This window comes from Danio rerio, chromosome 22, assembly GCF_052040795.2.
Source record: "Danio rerio strain M-AB ecotype USA chromosome 22, GRCz13ab, whole genome shotgun sequence".
Lineage (NCBI taxonomy): Eukaryota > Metazoa > Chordata > Actinopteri > Cypriniformes > Danionidae > Danio > Danio rerio.
This window is the reverse complement of record NC_141042.1, coordinates 15,920,225-15,938,303: the sequence shown is the minus strand read 5'-3', so window position 1 is coordinate 15,938,303 and position 18,079 is coordinate 15,920,225. Positions and strand designations below refer to the sequence as shown.

Here is an 18,079-nt window from a genome sequence, read left to right as displayed (position 1 = left end):
TCAGTTTGGCGTGATTTTTGACGTTATTTGTTGTTAGCAAAAACTATGTTAGTTATAGCGCTCCATTTTATATGTTTCATATTGTTTTGTTGTTTAAAATTAGACACAAGTAGCTGTTTATCGACTACCACAGCTTTAGTATACATGCCGAGTTTTTAGTTATATAATTAACTTTTAATTAACATGATTATGTAAATCCCTCACATGTTCTCACAGTTAAAATTCAGTTGTCATTGTTTGTAACTTAACTGTACCTTCAAGTTACATAACATTTTTTTAAAGTCCTTGCTTTTTGTCAACGTGTTCAATTGGTCATATTTTTTTACTCTTGAAGAAGAAAAACATAAATATAGCTGACTAACCATCACAGGAAACTGTTCAGGATGTGACTGTTTATACCGTTTCCTCCGGTGCAAACAAACCTGTAGCTGCTGTCTCCGGAACCCACCGCAATGAGCCGACCTGCCGCAGCTGGAAAGCGGTTTTGACCTCATGACAGCTCTGCGCACCGGCGCTCTGAACCCTCCATATCAGCACACTGAAGAGCAGGATCCACATCCAGCAGACACGCGGTGCTGTCCCGCGGAGCATTGCACCATCTCAGTCAGTCCACAGAAAAGCCCTCTGAGCCAATGTGAAGGGGAAAAACCCGAGGCGAGACTAAAGAAAGTAACTATTATCCTGAAGACAGGCACATTTAGAGCCGCTTAATGAAGTATCCAGAGAGAATGTTTTGCAGCCTAGCAGGGGCTTCACATGCTGCGCGGTCTGCACTGGGGACATGTAAGGAAGGGCCCCTGTGTGTGTATCCAGAGACTTATGCCAATTTTGTGCGCCGAACACTCACTGCACACACCCCTCACACAGGAATAGATAGATAGATAGATAGATAGATAGATAGATAGATAGATAGATAGATAGATAGATAGATAGATAGATAGATAGATAGATAGATAGATAGATAGATAGATAGATAGATAGATAGATTTTTTTTCATCCGTTTAATGTTATTTTAAGGCTTATCTATTGGGAGAAAATGAATAAAATGCCTTCATAAATATCATATTGTTTTTCTTTAATACATTAATAATGCAAAATGTTTTAATGATCAAATAACTAAATTTACAGCAGCTTTTAGTAAGATGAAAGAGAAAGTTTTAAGTTATTTATAAAGAAAATGTCAGCTCAGAAAAAAAAATCAAAATAAAAATGTAAGATCTATTTAGTCTTCTTACAGTAACCATGTAAAAAAAATTGAACAATTAATCAGAATTAGTTTAATATAAACTACAAAACTGTAGTAAAAAAAAAAAATATATATATATATGTATACATACATATATAATTAACAATTTATTAGGTTTTTTACATTCAATAAATGCTGCCTTGATGAACAGAATAATTTTCTTAAAAAAAAAAACATGAAAAAAACATGACCCCAAACTTTTGATCGGTAGTTTATATATATATATATATATATATATATATATATATATATATATATATATATATATATATATATATATATATATATATATATATATATATATATATATATATATCAGCATATTTTATTATAATTTAGTTGCAATTATTAAAAATGGAAAATTTAAAACTTTCGCAAATATCCATGATTTTAACTGTATATTTTAAAATGATTTTCAATTAGCTGCAAAACAATGAATTAATTAGTGTTTTGACAAGGCTGGGTAGAAAAAACTTAATTTAGATATTCAGAAATCATACTTTCAGATATTCAGTTTTTGCTTCAAATAAATAGCATCAAATATTTCTTGATTTGTTTTTCTCTATTTACAGTCGTAGTTTTTAGGAAGAAAAAAATATTTTGAGAGCAACTTAAGTCTGAATATTAAGCTAGTAACAAACACGCTTTCTTAAGGCCACAACTCAATAAATATTTTTTTTCTACCTAAGTCTAGCAGCAATCTCCATTTAATATTTTCTTCACACGACACAAAATGATTGGGAAAACATTTATAAATAATAAAAAATGGCTGGCTGGAAGTAGATGAAATTGATTTTGTGCAACCTGTAGATTTGTCCACTGAATATATAATAACTTAACAACAGAAGCAAATCAATATCATGCAAATGCTGTGTGCATACACAAACACAATATTATTTTAAATATCACGTTGACGGTAAAATCTGCAATTTATTATCATGTCGACATTTACTTTCGTTTACATATTCAGAAAATGGACTACATTGTTAGCAAAGCAGCTAACTGTAATTTTACCCGTGATTCAAAACTCCCACAGATTATAGGACGCTTAAAAATGTTATAACTCCTATAATCTTCAGCTGTAAACAATATAATATAATAAATTATAATAAATTATAATATAATATAATATAATATAATATAATATAATATAATATAATATAATATAATATAATATAATATAATATAATATAATATAATATAATATAATATAATATACTTGGACAAGTCCACAAATCAGCGTTATTTCGTCCTGTCGCTATGAGGCGCAGTATGTTCATGCATCACACTCTTTTTTAAAAATAAAGTAGTAATGAAGTAACACCACTAGATGGCGAAATACTGTAAATAGAGGGATTTTTACCGGATTCAGAGACGCAGAAGGAATAATACAAGCATGCTGTGATGTTATGTACTCCCAAGTTCACACTTTTCCGATTTTAAGATCAGCTAAACGCTTATAAAGACACATGGCTGGGAATATAAAAGATAAAGAAGCATTTCAACGCCTCAATTTCCTCTATCAGGTTAGTCAGGCTCTCATTCATTCGTATAATATCCTCTCATACTTATTCGAATATCTCCAAATCTTTTGCTGATGTTTTCTTCTTACGGTTAATCAAAGGCTGCTCACTGCGTTTTGGCCCAAAACCCAGAGAACATCGAATTAGCACGATTTTACTGCTTCACACAGAAGACAATCTCTAAACGACTAGTGCTCAGACAGTAAGTATGCTGTAACTATAAGTGTTTACACTAATATACGTCAATTTTAAATATACAAAGTATAGTTATTTTAAATTAAGCTTCAGCAAAATATGTTTTTTTTTTCTGTTAAAAGAGACCCTTCAGTGAAGAGAACCATTTGCAAGAAATGCTACACTTTACTAATACCAGGTGTCACATCAACTGTACGACAAAAAAGTAAGGTCTGTCTGTCTGTCTGTCTGTCTGTCTGTCTATTTAAAAGTTAACAATTCATTTCAAGTTAATTCAATATAAAATTTTAAGGAGGAAAGGGGCGACAACGTAAGACTGTTGTACGATGTCTAAGTTGTGGACTGACCAAACGATTCCCAAACAACCCGAAACATAAACTGTGGGTGGATCAACCAGAGGCTCAACTAGAAAACCAGACATCTCAAGGTAAACTTATTTTGAATTAGCAAAACATTTAAAATATTTTGGAACAGTAAACATGTCAGGCTAAATAACTCAAATTCATTATTGACTTCTGCTGTCTTCATTAGTTTCAAAAACAGATTTTTTTACTATTTTAAAATGGCGTCTTTGGAGATATTTTCTGCTGGAGAAACTGCTTTCCTTTTAGAACGGTATAGCAGAAAATGTTGTTAGTTTTAAAACCTTGACTTTTTCAAACCACTGTCTACCTTGAATCATCCCATGCTTAGCACTGAGGTAAAGTTGGTTTTATATTTGCACATTCAGACATTAGCGTTTAATAAAATAGTAAAGTATGATAAAAAAAGGCTTATACAGATGAATTATCATGACGTACTGTTAAGAGCGCAACACATCATATAAACATGCTTACCATTATATATTTTTTACACTACTTTGTATATCATTCTGAAATGTTAGTAAGACCTCCAAAAAACATAAGCACCATTTAACTTGATTATGAACAATGTTGTAGCTTGATAGTCATTGGATGACAATTTGAATTCACCATTTAAAATTGGTTAAATTTTCCATTCAGTTCATCATAGCAACACATATTTTAAATCAAGTCTATTATTGATTCACTTACATACTGTTTACATCATTGACAAATCACAAATATATCCAGAGGAGATACAGAAAAGTATCAAATCACAAATATGAAAATAATTAAATAAATAAATAATATTACTTGATAAATCCTATCACTCAAAATAAAATAAAACTGGAAAATGCTACCATGTTTGTGTCATTAAAGTTAATTTTTTTAAAGCATAATCTGAGCTTTATGGCACATAAGACTTGCTATATTAAAGGGATAAATATCTAATGAAATATCTATTAACATATATGAAGTGTTGGTGTAAGAAAATAGGTGGAAATAATTAGCTGTAGAAGCTAAACTAAATGTTTTTTCATCTAATGATTGGTAAATTATGTTACTGGTATGTTAGAATAGCTGGCTAATCAGGTAGCATACTACTGTAGCATTATGCAAAGCTAATTGGTAAACCACCTACCTTGTAAATTACCTGACAAAAGAGAATGTTTGTAGCAGTGAAATCCAAGCTAACTGGATAATCTGCTAGTGATATGTTAGCTTGTCAGGCTAATCTGTTATTGGTATGTCAGGAATGGCAGGCTAATCAGGTGGCAGTGAGCAAAGCTAATTTGTAAGAATAAATGTAGCAGTTAAAAAACTGAAAGCAAAGTTTGCTGGTTGATTGCTAGTTGAAATTTGCTTGATGAGTGATGTTAATTTAGGGGGTTAATGTGTTAGTGGGATGTTATGTATACTGGTTATTTGGCTAATGAATACAGTTTATTATTTTTTTTTTAATTTAAGGCCCCATTTACACTAATGCGTTTTAGTTTGAAAACTCAAAAGTTTTGCTACGGTTACGCCAACCGTCCACACTACAGCGGAGTTCTCGAGCGCAGAAAACGAAGCGTTTCGAAAACGCTGGAGAGGCCGTTTTCATTCTGAAACGCTGCTGCTCTGTCTCAGTGTGGATGATGGAAAACGGAGACATCTGAAATTGAAGGCGGGGCTGCAGACATTCGTCTCTCTGATTGGGGCTTTTCCTCAATATTAAGTAGCCTAACACATACAGTTCAGTCCTGCATCCTAAGTTCAGACTTCGCAAGTTTGATCAAGGCTGCAGTCTCTTCTTCTCAGTTTGATATGGAAAACAGACTGGACACGGGTAAATCTTCAAAGGGAACAGTGTACTTTATAACTTCATTCACATCACCCTGGCTACGTTGTTTCACTTTCTCAACAATAAAATGTAAATATGATTTAAGGAACTGCCTATTTTCATTTTAATATTAACAACTTAACAGACAGCAGATATGTTGAGGCGTCGTGCTGCATGAGCGTCATCTTCACTGTGTGGATATTTATAACAAAACGGAGCCCATAACAACTGCCTCCTTTAAATTTCAGTAAAAATGCGAAACATACCCTCTCTTTTGCTGAATATCAGTTTTAATAATCGATAATGGCCATTATAAAAGTATAACATACAATAAGTTTATACATTATTGCAAATAAAGGCAAGCGATCAGTCAATATACAGAATAGGCTACGTGGTTACATTAATCATTAACTTATCTTTGCGCTCAGCCAAAGCACGTTACCTGAGAACAAGTAAAAGATTCCAATGACCAAAGTCAGGGAATATGTCGTTTGATAAAGACAACAAGATGAATGAAATATCACGTTTAATAAATATTGTTAGATTAGATCCAGTGGGAGATGCTTGATGAGAAGTCCGACTAGCACAGCTCTCATCTGGGTAGATGGGCTGCAGCGCTTGCCCGAGAGTGTGTGTGTGTGGTCACGTGATGTGCGTTTTCAGCGTTTTGGTGTGGACAGAGAGCTGTTCAGAAACGCTGGGTAAAACGCGAGTGTGGACGCGGATCGTTTTCATTCTAAAACGCCGTTTTAAAACTAAAACGCACTAGTGTAAACGGGGCCTAAAACGTCTAATCCTGTTTTTAACCAAAGTAGAAAAGAGCACGCTATTTAGCTATTGGTGTGCAAATACATTAGGCTAAGCTGTCAGTGCTCAGTTCAGATAACGGAGTAATTGTTTAACTGTATGCAAAGATAAGGGCTAACTTCACTAGTCAATTTTTTGTATCAAATCATTTCATCAAAGCTTGTCTTGTCTTTCACCTGTTTTTTTTTTTTTTTTTTGTCTTATGCTAGCGTTGATGACAGTTTTTGTCATCCTTTTCAAATATTGACTACTGTAGTAATAGTATTATTTTTTTCTTGTACATAGTATGTTAAAGGTGCCATATAATGTGTTTGATACATTGTTTACATTTGTTCTCTCATATCTACATAGAAGGCATTTGGAAATAAATCTCTAGAAACTGGTTTACAAGCCTGTTTAGAAGCTTATGATTTACCCCTAATATAGAAAGCTCTCTTTTGACCTTATTTGGAATCGTCGTGAATATACATGAGCTCTACTCCCATTCTCCAGTCTGTGACTTCAGCAACTCGTGTTGCTTATCCACACAGGGTGATGGGTTCTAAAGTAAATGTACAAAAAAAAAAAAAAACATATTTCGGTGTCAAAACATATTTGAACAAACTTGAGTAATTGCCTTGTCAAATGCTAGTCGTTTCAACTGAAGTGGACAGGAGGTTTTACATTACCTCATTACAAACATAAACAAAAAAATACATAAAATACACATTAAAGTCGCCATGAAAAGGGTTAAGACTGGAAGTACGAATGGACAAAAGCAGGGCAGAAACACGCAGGGCAATTTTTTTTGTTTTGCTTCTTACACCTTCTTTACATACCTGAACCTTGCCTACAGCACTTATTCATTGTTGCTCTTATAGTTGCTTAAATTGCTTCCTTGTCCTTATTTGTAAGTCGCTTTGGATAAAAGCGTCTACTAAATGTATGTTTTTTTTTACAAAATAATGAATTATATAGATTATTTGTTTATAACAAACACTTCTATATAGAATTAAAATTAGGAAGAGTAGATTTTGAGTTCATGCAGGCTTTGAACTAATAAAAGAAACAGTTAAACAGACCTTAAGCCTCTTTGGAATGGTGCTAAAATATAAATACAATTATTATTTGTTTTTCCTGAATTTTCCGTTCTAGCTGTCCGCTTGTTAAGTCATGATGTATGAAATACTGTTTCCAGGTCCAAGCCACTACTCATTTGAATTGTGAAAGTATTTGTTTATGACCACATTTTAGTCCTATCTATCACACATTAAAGTGAATTTTATATAAAAGCATAGTGTACACAACAGTCTCTGGACTTGCTGCATCACAAATACCAAATTTTTTTTACAATTTCTTACAAAATTAATCACTTTCTGGCCATCAGATATTAGGCATGGACATATATATTGCTATCGTGATTTTCGAAAGTATTACATCGCTTTGTGAACGTTTATTATTAACATTTGTCAAGTCTCCACATACAGTAGCGCTTGGACCCGGAAGCTGTTTCATGTGACGTCACACTCAACAAGTGGATAAACATGAGATGCTGTTGTGTTTACATGTCCCACAGATAATGTATTGCCAAAATAAGAGTCCCACATACATAGGAAATATAAGCAGCTGTGTCAAACTTAGAAAGTAAGTGGGAGAAATTATAATTATTGTAATATCAGTAGGAAACATTTTGGCTAATCAAATGCTGCTGTGATTTGTGCGTAATAATGATCCCATGGGAAACATCTGTTTTGCTTGGATTGATCGCTTTTTATTGGGATTTTGCACTCACAGGATTTACATGAGAATGAGGAAACGATGTTTGAGATTCACAGTATGCCATTTCCATGTATAAAGCACTCATTATTCAGATCTACCTAGATCAGGGCCGGAGTGGGACTCCTTTTCAGCCCTGGAGTTTCAAGCCTTAGACCGGCCCACCTCAGTTCACATCTTTTTCAAGAAAACAGATGCTTTAGAACTTCAAATGTTTTTCATAAATATGAGAATATTAAAGGGTAGCTAAATCTCCAACACTATTCTTTAAATCACCACAATGTCCTTTAATGCAATATCTGAATATATATTCTGTGAAAAGTTCTTTATAGATAAACAATAAAAAATGTACACCTACATAAGTAACCCAAACAGTATTATATGTGTTAACACTAAAAATTAAATAAAAAAAATTATTTAGGTGAGGTTCGTATCGGCGGCGTCGAAACGCAACGTGCTGACCACTGGACCACAATGGTGCTGTTATGAAATAAATATTGTCATCTGCAAGACTCTTTTAACCATAGTATTACTTTCTATTGATGGCTTAAACTTTTTCTCCCATGTTTAAATTTCTGATTAAGTTATGTCAGATTTAATAATGTAGTGAAACATCTTATTTTCATTGAGCAGGTGTAATATTCATTAATATTAATTATTTGAATTCTTATATTTACTAAGGTGCCGCTGTCATCATTAACCTGCAGGCTGCATTTTGCTCACAGGGCTGCGAGAAAATAAATAAAAAGAGTGGAGTTGGGGCAAAATAATGAATAAAAATAGTGAGGGTATGGCCCTCGTGGCCAAAAAATGGACCGGCCCACCGGAAATTCTCCTGGTCCTCCCGATTAGCCAATCCGGGCCTGACCTAGATATATCCATATTTTTATTTTATGGCATCTTTATTTTTCATTTTACATTAGTAGGTAAACTGACAATTAACAGGCTAATCATCAAAAGCTTTGCTTATAAATCAACCAGCGATGCATGCAAAGCTTGAAAGGCTTAGTGACTAGTTTTTGCTTATGAGGCTAATAATCTGTGATTTAATATATTAGATAGAGTAATAGGATTATAGCTAGTCTAACTCTTTAGCTTGTGAGCTACATTAATAAAACAAATGCTTATTTACCCTTTTATGATATCACATTTACAAACCTGAGACCACATACATAAGCAATTTAGCACTAATTAGCATTCAATAAATGTTGTAAATTTACCCAATGTAACCATATTTGTTCTGCAGACGCTGGTCCTTCATCTAACTCAACAACCCAAGGGAAGAAATGTGATGGTTCAAGTGGTTCAGCATCCACAGCAGCGAAGACTACACCTACAGCTCAAACAAATAAACCTAAATCTTCATGATACTTGTTTTATGAGACTGTCTTGAGGCATTAGAATAGCTTCAACTGTTTGGTTATATCCTATTATTAGTTTTTTATTCTCCTGACATGGTGTGCAATATTAGTTTTCATCCGCATCGAATGGATGTTTTGATTCGCAATGAAGTGATCCTACTGTAAGGGGCTGATTTACATTGCTAATGACTTTTATTTTGTACTTTATGCATGCTTTAATATCATTGAACTCTTTATGGCTTCCCATTAAAAAAAGAAGCTGCTTTTATCACCCCGAGCATATGGAAATCTGTTGGGAATTCAGTTCCCTGCATAAAAATTGATTGATCTACTGTTGCTAAATTACCTCTTTATCCAAACCATCATGTGGATATTTCACTTATACGCGTGCAGCAAACTTAATAATTCTTTTCTCTCTCGATTTTCCGATCGATAGCTTTTTTTTTTCAACTTCTGAAGCCTGTTGATCTCTGATAATCTCTTGATCTCAGGGTCGTGAGTTTACATCCCATGATGAGCATAAAGGTTTTGATATTATACTTTTGATGTTTTTGATGAGAACAAAAGCCTGCTTTTTTCCCCACGCGGTTATGCGCGTTCATGCATTATTCAGATCTGCGTGCACGAGCTCTCCCGAGTATCTCGCCTCAACTTGGATGCTCAATGCTGTTGCATATTCATGATATTCTGTACTCTGGCGATAATTTATAAGTGATATGAAGGCATTTACACATGTAAGAGTGTAATTCAGTGGCTGCTGATGTTGTTAATTGGATGGGATATGGATCTCGTCTAAACGCATTACAACAGCGCGGTCCTGAGGATATGCATCTAGTAGCTGTCGATACAAAAAAAAAAAAAAAAACACTGAAAGTTCCATCAAGAGGCTTCATCTCAATCAAATCAATATGGCAAGCTGTCTTTATACGTAGGCCTATAAACCATACAACTATTTTCAATTTCTCCCATTATGTAGGCTACTTGTTTATTAGCTAGTTGGGACTTTCTTATTAGCTAGATATAATATTTATTAAACATTACATACTAGTACTTACCAAATAGACGATATATTTATGAGAGAAAAATTAGCCTATTGTACTATTTAATTTATTCATTAGACCAGGGGTGGCCAGCTCGGTCCTGGAGGGCCGGTGTCCTGCATATTTTAGTTTTAACCCCAATTAAACGCACCTGAAGCAGCTAATCAAGCTCTTTCAAGGTATACTAGAAACTTCCAGGGAGGCATGTTGAAGGGAGGTGGAGCCAAACTATGCAGCAGCCCTTCAGGAACGAGTTTGGACGCCCCTGCATTAGACACTGATATCTACCCTACCGATACCTTTCAATTAGTTTGTATTTGTTATAATAGCCTATTCATTAGACACTGGCATTTATTATTAGATACTGTATACTACCTATAGATTATAGTTATTTATTAGTACATGCCCTTTTTTATTTCCTAGTAGCTGTTATCAACTGTTTAGTTTTGACTATATATTCAAATTGTGGCCAGTACATACCATTTTTTTTATTTAATTTAATTAATTTATGCTTATTTATGGAGTTCTCTTGCTAATTAAGTTGATACTAGTTCTTATTTGTAACACTAATATATATTCATTCGATAATTATTAGATGATACTAGTACATATTTGTTACATGCTAATTAAAAATTTACTTGTAAGATTTTTTATTTTTCTGGTACATTTTTTTTAATTGAAAGCATGTAGTCGTGTCATAAGACTGGTCATAGTAAAAAAGCAGATCTACACCTGACAAAAGTCTTGGTGTCGATCCCAGTTGTAAGAGCAAAAAATAACATTTTGACTTCCGGTTGACTATTTGGAAAAGTGGCAAAAGGTAAAATTTTGAACTGCATCTCAATCATCACAAATTCTGCAGAAGACCTGGAACCTGCATGGACCCAAGATTCTCACGGAAATCCGTCAAGTTCGGTAAAGGAAAAGTCATGGTTTGGGATTACATTCAGTATGGGGGTGTGCGAGATCTGTAGAGTGGATGGCAACATCAACAACCTGAGATATCAAGACATTTGTCCTGCCCTTTATATTACAAACCGCAGGAGAGGGCAAATTCTTCAGCAGGTTAGCTCTCTTCCTCACACTTCAGCCTCCACATCAAAGTTCCTGAAATCAAAGAAGGTAAAGGTTCTCCTGGATTGGCCAGCCCAGTCACCAGACATGAACATTAATGAGCATGTCTGGGGTAACACGAAGGAGGAGGCATTGAAGATGAATCCAAAGAATCTTGATGAACTCTTTCTTTGCCATTGCAAATTACTTTATTTAATAAGTTATTTGAGTCATACTAATTAAAAATTAAGGCATGATCATAGTTTATTTAGGTAAAACAAGGGTAATCTAGAGGCCATTGTTTTTCATCAACTAGAAGTCAAGTTACTATTTGTTGTTCCTAAAAGTTGGATAGGCAAGACTTTTGTCAGGTAGTGTAACTACTAAACTAAGATAAGACTTGTTGCTGCTAATAATTATGAAAGACACCTGTGTCTAATATAAGTACTAATATCTATTAATGGGATGGGTACTAGCGTAATAAGTTATTTTTAATAAATGCTAACTAATGTTTAAAAACACCAATTAGTATTGGAAATACTGGTTCTGCAGAAGTTGATAGACAGGCATCAGAATAACTACTAGCATTGTTAGGGAAAGTATTGTGTTAATTTTGTGTTTGGGCTGGACTTGCTTATTGGTTAAAAAAAAAGAATCACCTTTTTGAAAGTGAAATAAACCCTATAGGCTGAAGGAAATGCAAGTTTGCGTTTTTACATTTGAGGCACACAAAGAAAAGGAAGCAGGCGGGGAAAAAAACAAACAAACTCTTTTTAATAGTGAATACTCTTGAGTTTGCATTTCATAGATTTATTTTTTTAAATATAATTTAAGGGATACTGAATCTGTTTTTGTTCTTGCTGTATTTGTGTGGGTTTGGGCGCTCTGGTTTTCCCCACATTACAAAGTCAAGCCCTATAGGTGAATTGGAGGAATTAAATTGGCTGTAGTGTATGACTGTGTATAAATGCGATAGTTCATGGGTGATTCTCAGTACTGTGTTGCGGCTGGAAGGACATCCACTTTGTAACACATATGCCAGAATAGTTGGCGGTTCATTTCTTTGTGGCTACTCCTAATAAATAAGGGAGTACGCTGTAGGAAACTAAATGAATGAATCTGCTTTGTTAAAGTGAGTAAATGATCACATTTTATCTAGAACTTCAGTAAATATTATGCTTAGACATCAACCATACCCAGATAGCAAAATATACTCGGGCCAGTTCCGGCTAGATTGTCGCCTGCCGGAGACTAACCCCTCGGCCCAACTTCGGCTGCCGGACTCGGGCCGGATGCCTGTGGACTCACTGCCCGATTCCGGCCCGAATCAAGCGGGCCAGATGCGGCGGCCGTAAGCGAGCCGACGCTGCGCATCCGCGCCGGAATCGGCGCGAGGGTAATGTGCGCTGCGGCCCGGAGCTGGCGCGACTCCGTATTTATACACCTTATAAAACCTTTTGGTATTACATTGGTACTTGATATATGGTATTACAACCATTTGAATTTATATAACAGCAAACACAGGCTATAATGTAAACACAAAGTGTAAGCACTGCGTTTAACCTTTGAATAAAGTGCAAACTGCATACATATTCTGTAACGAAAATAATCAAGACAAATGACAAAATAAATAAATGGTAAACGTTTATTGATTGCATGAAAAAATAATAGTACTAAAATTTTATAAATAATTTTGTAGTGCACAAGAATATCAATATAAAAACAACAATAAAACAACACAATAAAGACACACAGAAAGATTTAAACAAAAAATCTAAAAATTACACACAAACAGATGTTTTTAAAACAACCCTGTTTTCCCAATAGACTTGAATTAAAAATTTGTAAAAAAACAGCTAAATTTTATATAAACCTAAATATAGAAACCAATTTAAGATATAGCGAGAAACATCTTAAAAATACCAATGACAATCCGTAAAATATACAAGTCAAACTTGTAAAAAGTACTGCAGAATTCTGAAGAAACATCTTGAAACATTTTTTAATAAAACATTAAAATAATAATAAACAAACAAATATATATATATATATATATATATATATATATATATATATATATATATATATATATAAATAATTGCAGAACAAAATCAATTGCACAAACAGCAAGACATGAGTGAGATGATTATAAATTTCATATATTTACACGTCTTGTGCAATTTTATATTTATAATTTTATTTGTATTACGTTTATTAAAAATGTATCAAGATGTTTCTTTACAATTTGGCGCACACACATACATACATACATACCATACATATATACACACACATATATATATATATATACATATACATATATATATATATATAAATGCAAATGAAAGAAACAAATTGTTTAAGTATCAGGGAACATCCTAATACACTTAAAATGTTGTTTAAAAAATAAAACAAAATAGTGATGTAGACATTTGACACATTAGCTTTCTCTTCTTTCTTCCTCCATCCCTGTCAGGGGCAAGTTGTAGCTACCTTGTAATGCATTTTTCCACTTCTTTATCAGTGGCGTGGTATGGACATTTGTCCTCACTCCATCTGTGATTAAAAGATAAACAGATAATTAGTAGTGAACAAGTACTAATGTAAAAAAAAAGAAAAAATTAGGAAAAAAGTAGGCTACCTACGAAGCAAAAAAAAAAAACTATAAAAAAAACAAATAAACTTAAAACACTTTGAAATTAGCAAGAGCTTGAACTTACCAGTTTCTTCATTTGTTCAGGCTGCTCCTTTAGTTGATTTTCAAGCTTTTCCAAATCCAATTGGCCAAAGGAAGGTCAAATGTGTTTACATCTGGAATTTCATCACGTCTGTTTTGGTTTTGTGAGAATCAGGCCCAGCTGCTGCTTTATGACGTTGCATGATTTTAAAACTTCAGTCAGTCGTGCTAAAAAAAAAAAATAACAGATTAGTATAAATCAACCTGTAGCTTATTCTCATAAAACTTCTGTAAATACAACAGTGGGTTAGACACTGCTGATATTCTCTAGTTGATCTTTACTTTCTAGCTGCATTAAACCTTAACAAATTTAGTGATGTCTTACAAAGACATCACGAGATGCAATAAGTTCTGTCTTGATCTCAAACTGCACTAGAACAAAGACTGTAAATGTTCATAGGTGTACTGCAGGAGTGTCCAAACTTTTTGGGCCGAGGGCCAGATGCAAAAAAACAAACGTTGTCGCGGGCCAAATTTTACATACATCACACAGACATATATATGTCTGATATGACATGATATATATATACATGATATATATATATGACATGATATATATATACAGTTGAAGTCAGAATTGTTAGCCCCCCTAAATTATTAGCCACCGTTTATTTTTTCCCCAATTTCTGTTTAACGGAGAGTTAAACATTTTTTCCACACATTTCTAAACATATTAGTTTTAGAAACTCATTTCTAATAACTGATTTATTTTATCTTTGCCATGATGACAGTAAATAATATTTGACTAGATATTTTTAAGACACTTCTATACAGCTTAAAGTGATATTTAAAGGCTTAACTAGGTTAATCAAGTTAACTAGTCAAGTTAAAGTAATTAGGCAAGTTATTTTATAACAATGGTTTGTTCTGAAGACTTAAGGGGCTAATAATTTTGACCTTAAAATGGTTCATAAAAAAAAATTAAACCGCTTTTTATTCTAGCCGAAATAAAACATAAGTCTTTCTCCAAAAGAAAAAATATTATCAGACATACTGTAAAAATGTTCTTGCTCTGTTAAACATCATTTGGGAAATATTTAAAAAAGAAGAAATAAATCAATGAGGGGCTAATAATTCAGACTTCAACTGTGTGTAGATAGACAGACAGACAGACAGACAGACAGACAGACAGATAGATAGATAGATAGATAGATAGATAGATAGATCATAACAAGAACTGCTGCTTAATTGAATGCATGTAATAGCGACACCCGGTGGTTATTTATTGAATTACGTTCATTTTTGTATAGCGGGCCAGATTCTATTGATATTTATAAAAAGCCTCGCGGGCCGCAGATGGCCCGCAGGCCGTAGTTTGGACACGCCTGGTGTACTGGAATGTACAGTATCTGTGCATCTTGATGGTGGTCTTAAGATTTCTGCCATAGTCATTGATGGTGATGGTACTTGTGGTGCTGCCTTGATTTCTGAAATCTTCATACCTGCCTTTTATCCAGCCTCTTTGTTCCAAGTAATTTTTCTTCATCACGGTATAGATGTGTCTATACTGTCCCTTAATCAGATACATTTACAAAACAAAACATCACTTTAGTATAGTGCCAGGGCAAAACTCACAGGTTGTAATAGATCAATGAAATAATGTTGACAGTATGTATTTAAAATAATTGCAAACAAACCTGTTCTGTCTTTAGATGTATGACAGGCGATCATCATCCTCATCTGTCTACTAGTCAGAAATCACAGTTGCGTGTGGATGTTTGAGTCGAGCTTCCTCATATGCATCTATAATAAAACATCACATTGTTGTTAACCTCCCGTAAAGAAAAGTTCAAACCCTGAAATACTATCAAAGTTAATTAATGCATATAATACCTATAGTGTAAATAATCAGTACACAGAAGGTTGCACAAGATTTATTCGGAGATTCATGCAGAGTGACAGCCTTATGAATCTGAGACATAGATTTGTAAGATGGTCAAGCACATGCATTATTCTGTACCCATGAAGATTAACCTACCATTGTGAAAAATGTTTGATGATGATAGCCAATAACAATAAACCATTTCAGCTGTTTGTGAAGCAATTAGTAATGTAATGTCTGAAAAGCTCAATCTATGTTGAAAATGTATCAGCAGTTTACAGCTTATAATGGACTTTTAGCACACAACTATAACATGCCTATTCACGTTCAAAAGAGTGTGCCATTGACTTCTTTGGTCGTGATGTGCTGCAAAATGATGTCACTAACCTTTGTTAAACAAGAACAATAAGACTTAACCAACAAATATTGTTACCCATTCATTTAAATCAGAATTTATCACTGTCAATAACATAAAAAACAAAAAAAAAAACATCAAAATCTGCTTTAAGACGTTCAGTTTTACATTCACTGACCATTACAGCTTGAACAAAAGATATAATTGATTCACATAGGCTAACACATATGAATTAAAGTGCATAGTAATATATTTCTCTCGGATAATTTAAAGAGAATAGTAAACAGTCGAGTTTCGATCATTTTCGTGACTAACTGCATAAACAAGATAAACAATAATATTTTATTAATCCAAAACGATTCGTTTTTATTTACACATAATCACAGAATTAATACTGTTGGAGAAGTATACGCCTGTACAATGATTTTTTCAACATCCACGGTACTTTATAATGTTAAATCAGGAAAAAAACACGTTTTGCCATGTTAATGGATTCGTCTACAGAAACTTTCTTTAACGCAGTTAGCATACACACAAATTCGTTGCATGTTTCTTTAAAATAATTAAAATAGTTTTCAGTTACTACACACGTTACAATCTAACATTGTGTAAAAGGAAAATGAACTTTCAGGCGTGTTTGTAACTGTTAGCGTTAGCATACATTAGCTCCAGTCGTGTTTCTTAAAGCAAGTTACATTTCGTATCAAACTGTTTTAAATTACTAAACGCTGTTACAACCAAACACCGTGGAAATGTTTTAAGCTCTAAATTCGCTAATTATACAGAACACAAGCAGTAAAAAGCTTACCTTTCTGACCGGACTCCACGTGAAATGTTTGAAAAACCAACCCTTTTCTTCTTGTGATCTTCGTGCCATGGTGGTTGACAACCAGCTTTTTGGAGCATTACCGCCACCGTCTGGATTGGAGTTTGGATCAGGAATTTAGTAACGCATGTGTTTATTATGAAACCAACTTCTGCTTTAAAAAAAAACAGTCAGCACAGGAGCGTGCTATCTCAAAAATAAGCGAATTTTACATAGTTTTTCTCTAGATGACATGTATAATCTATTTATAAATAATATTGTTTTGTTTGCGTCTAAACATTGCGACCATCCACACTAAATATTCTTTTTTTTTTTGCTATCGTACCATTAATATTTTCTCAAATTATCATTAAACGTGGAGCTAACAGATTACTAGATAAAATAAGAACTTAATCGGTTGCCATCAGCCGAGTCCTTGCCAGAAGCGGCCAGGATATGGTTGACCGGAATCGGGCCAGTGCTTTACAGCCGCATCACAACCGCATGTGCGCGAGCGAGCTGCGGGCCGCACTCGGCCCGGATAACACTCGCCGATGCCGAGTCGGAGCCGGAGGCGCCGAGGGGCAGCCGAGCTCGGGCCGATTACTGCCTGCTATCTGGGTACGCAACACATCTGCAGTTCTGATACTCCTTGGTCAATAAATGGGAAATTAGCAACTAGGGTTAATCGAAAATGTTTTATATATGTTCAAATCAATGTATGTAAGATTTATAGAAAATATATATAGGCTAGATTACACTTAGTAATTTGGTAATAAAAGTAATCTGATTACATAACTAAAGTTACTTGAAATGTAAACTAGCTACTGGTGTAAATAATAAAAATGACAAATCGTCACTATTGGAATACATACCAGTCAAAACTGAATATTCATATGGGGACCAATAGAGATTCAATGTAAAAATGGCTTGCCATAAAACAGGCCTCCCACCTCTTCAAATTAGAGAACTGAATCAATTGCCCCGAAGGCCAGAACGAGATGCATAGGAAGAGAGGATTTAATTCAATTTGCACAAAGTCAGTGGAAGTGCATTAGAAATAAAAACGGAGAGCTTGAGGAATCGCGCTCAATGAAGATGTTTGCGGACTCGAGGAGCGTCAGAGGTGAGAGAAAGGTCGACATGAGATCCAGATGAAGAGGGTCATTCATACAGCGCAGTACACACTCATATTCCTTAATATACTCAATATATTT

The 18,079-nt window shown here is 34.1% G+C and overlaps 3 protein-coding genes across 4 annotated transcripts in view; 2 read left to right on the top strand and 1 right to left on the bottom strand.

Annotated features, from left to right (window-relative positions):
- gpc5b (glypican 5b) overlaps window positions 1-793 on the bottom strand; it is a 64,436-nt gene extending 63,643 nt beyond the window's left edge. Inside the window, exon 1 of one of the 2 annotated variants that reach the window (XM_087302262.1) lies at window positions 423-793. In XM_087302262.1, coding sequence (XP_087158388.1) covers window positions 423-591 — 169 coding nt within the window. In that variant the 5' untranslated portion in view covers window positions 592-793. 2 annotated transcript variants of the gene reach the window in all.
- A 1,826-nt stretch (window positions 794-2,619) lies between these two features.
- rpp21 (ribonuclease P subunit p21) lies at window positions 2,620-10,940 on the top strand. Its single transcript, NM_001003530.3, is given in 5 exon segments — window positions 2,620-2,772; window positions 2,871-2,971; window positions 3,087-3,169; window positions 3,257-3,391; window positions 8,936-10,940. Coding segments are annotated over 5 exon segments (498 nt in total). The 5' UTR covers window positions 2,620-2,715; the 3' UTR covers window positions 9,058-10,940.
- Window positions 10,941-17,960: 7,020 nt separating this feature from the next.
- Window positions 17,961-18,079, top strand: part of LOC147831538 (uncharacterized) — a 36,817-nt gene continuing 36,698 nt past the window's right edge. The window contains exon 1 of the mRNA XM_087304828.1: window positions 17,961-17,988. Within this exon, the coding sequence (XP_087160954.1) occupies window positions 17,961-17,988 (28 nt within the window). The remainder of the gene's footprint in view (window positions 17,989-18,079) is intronic.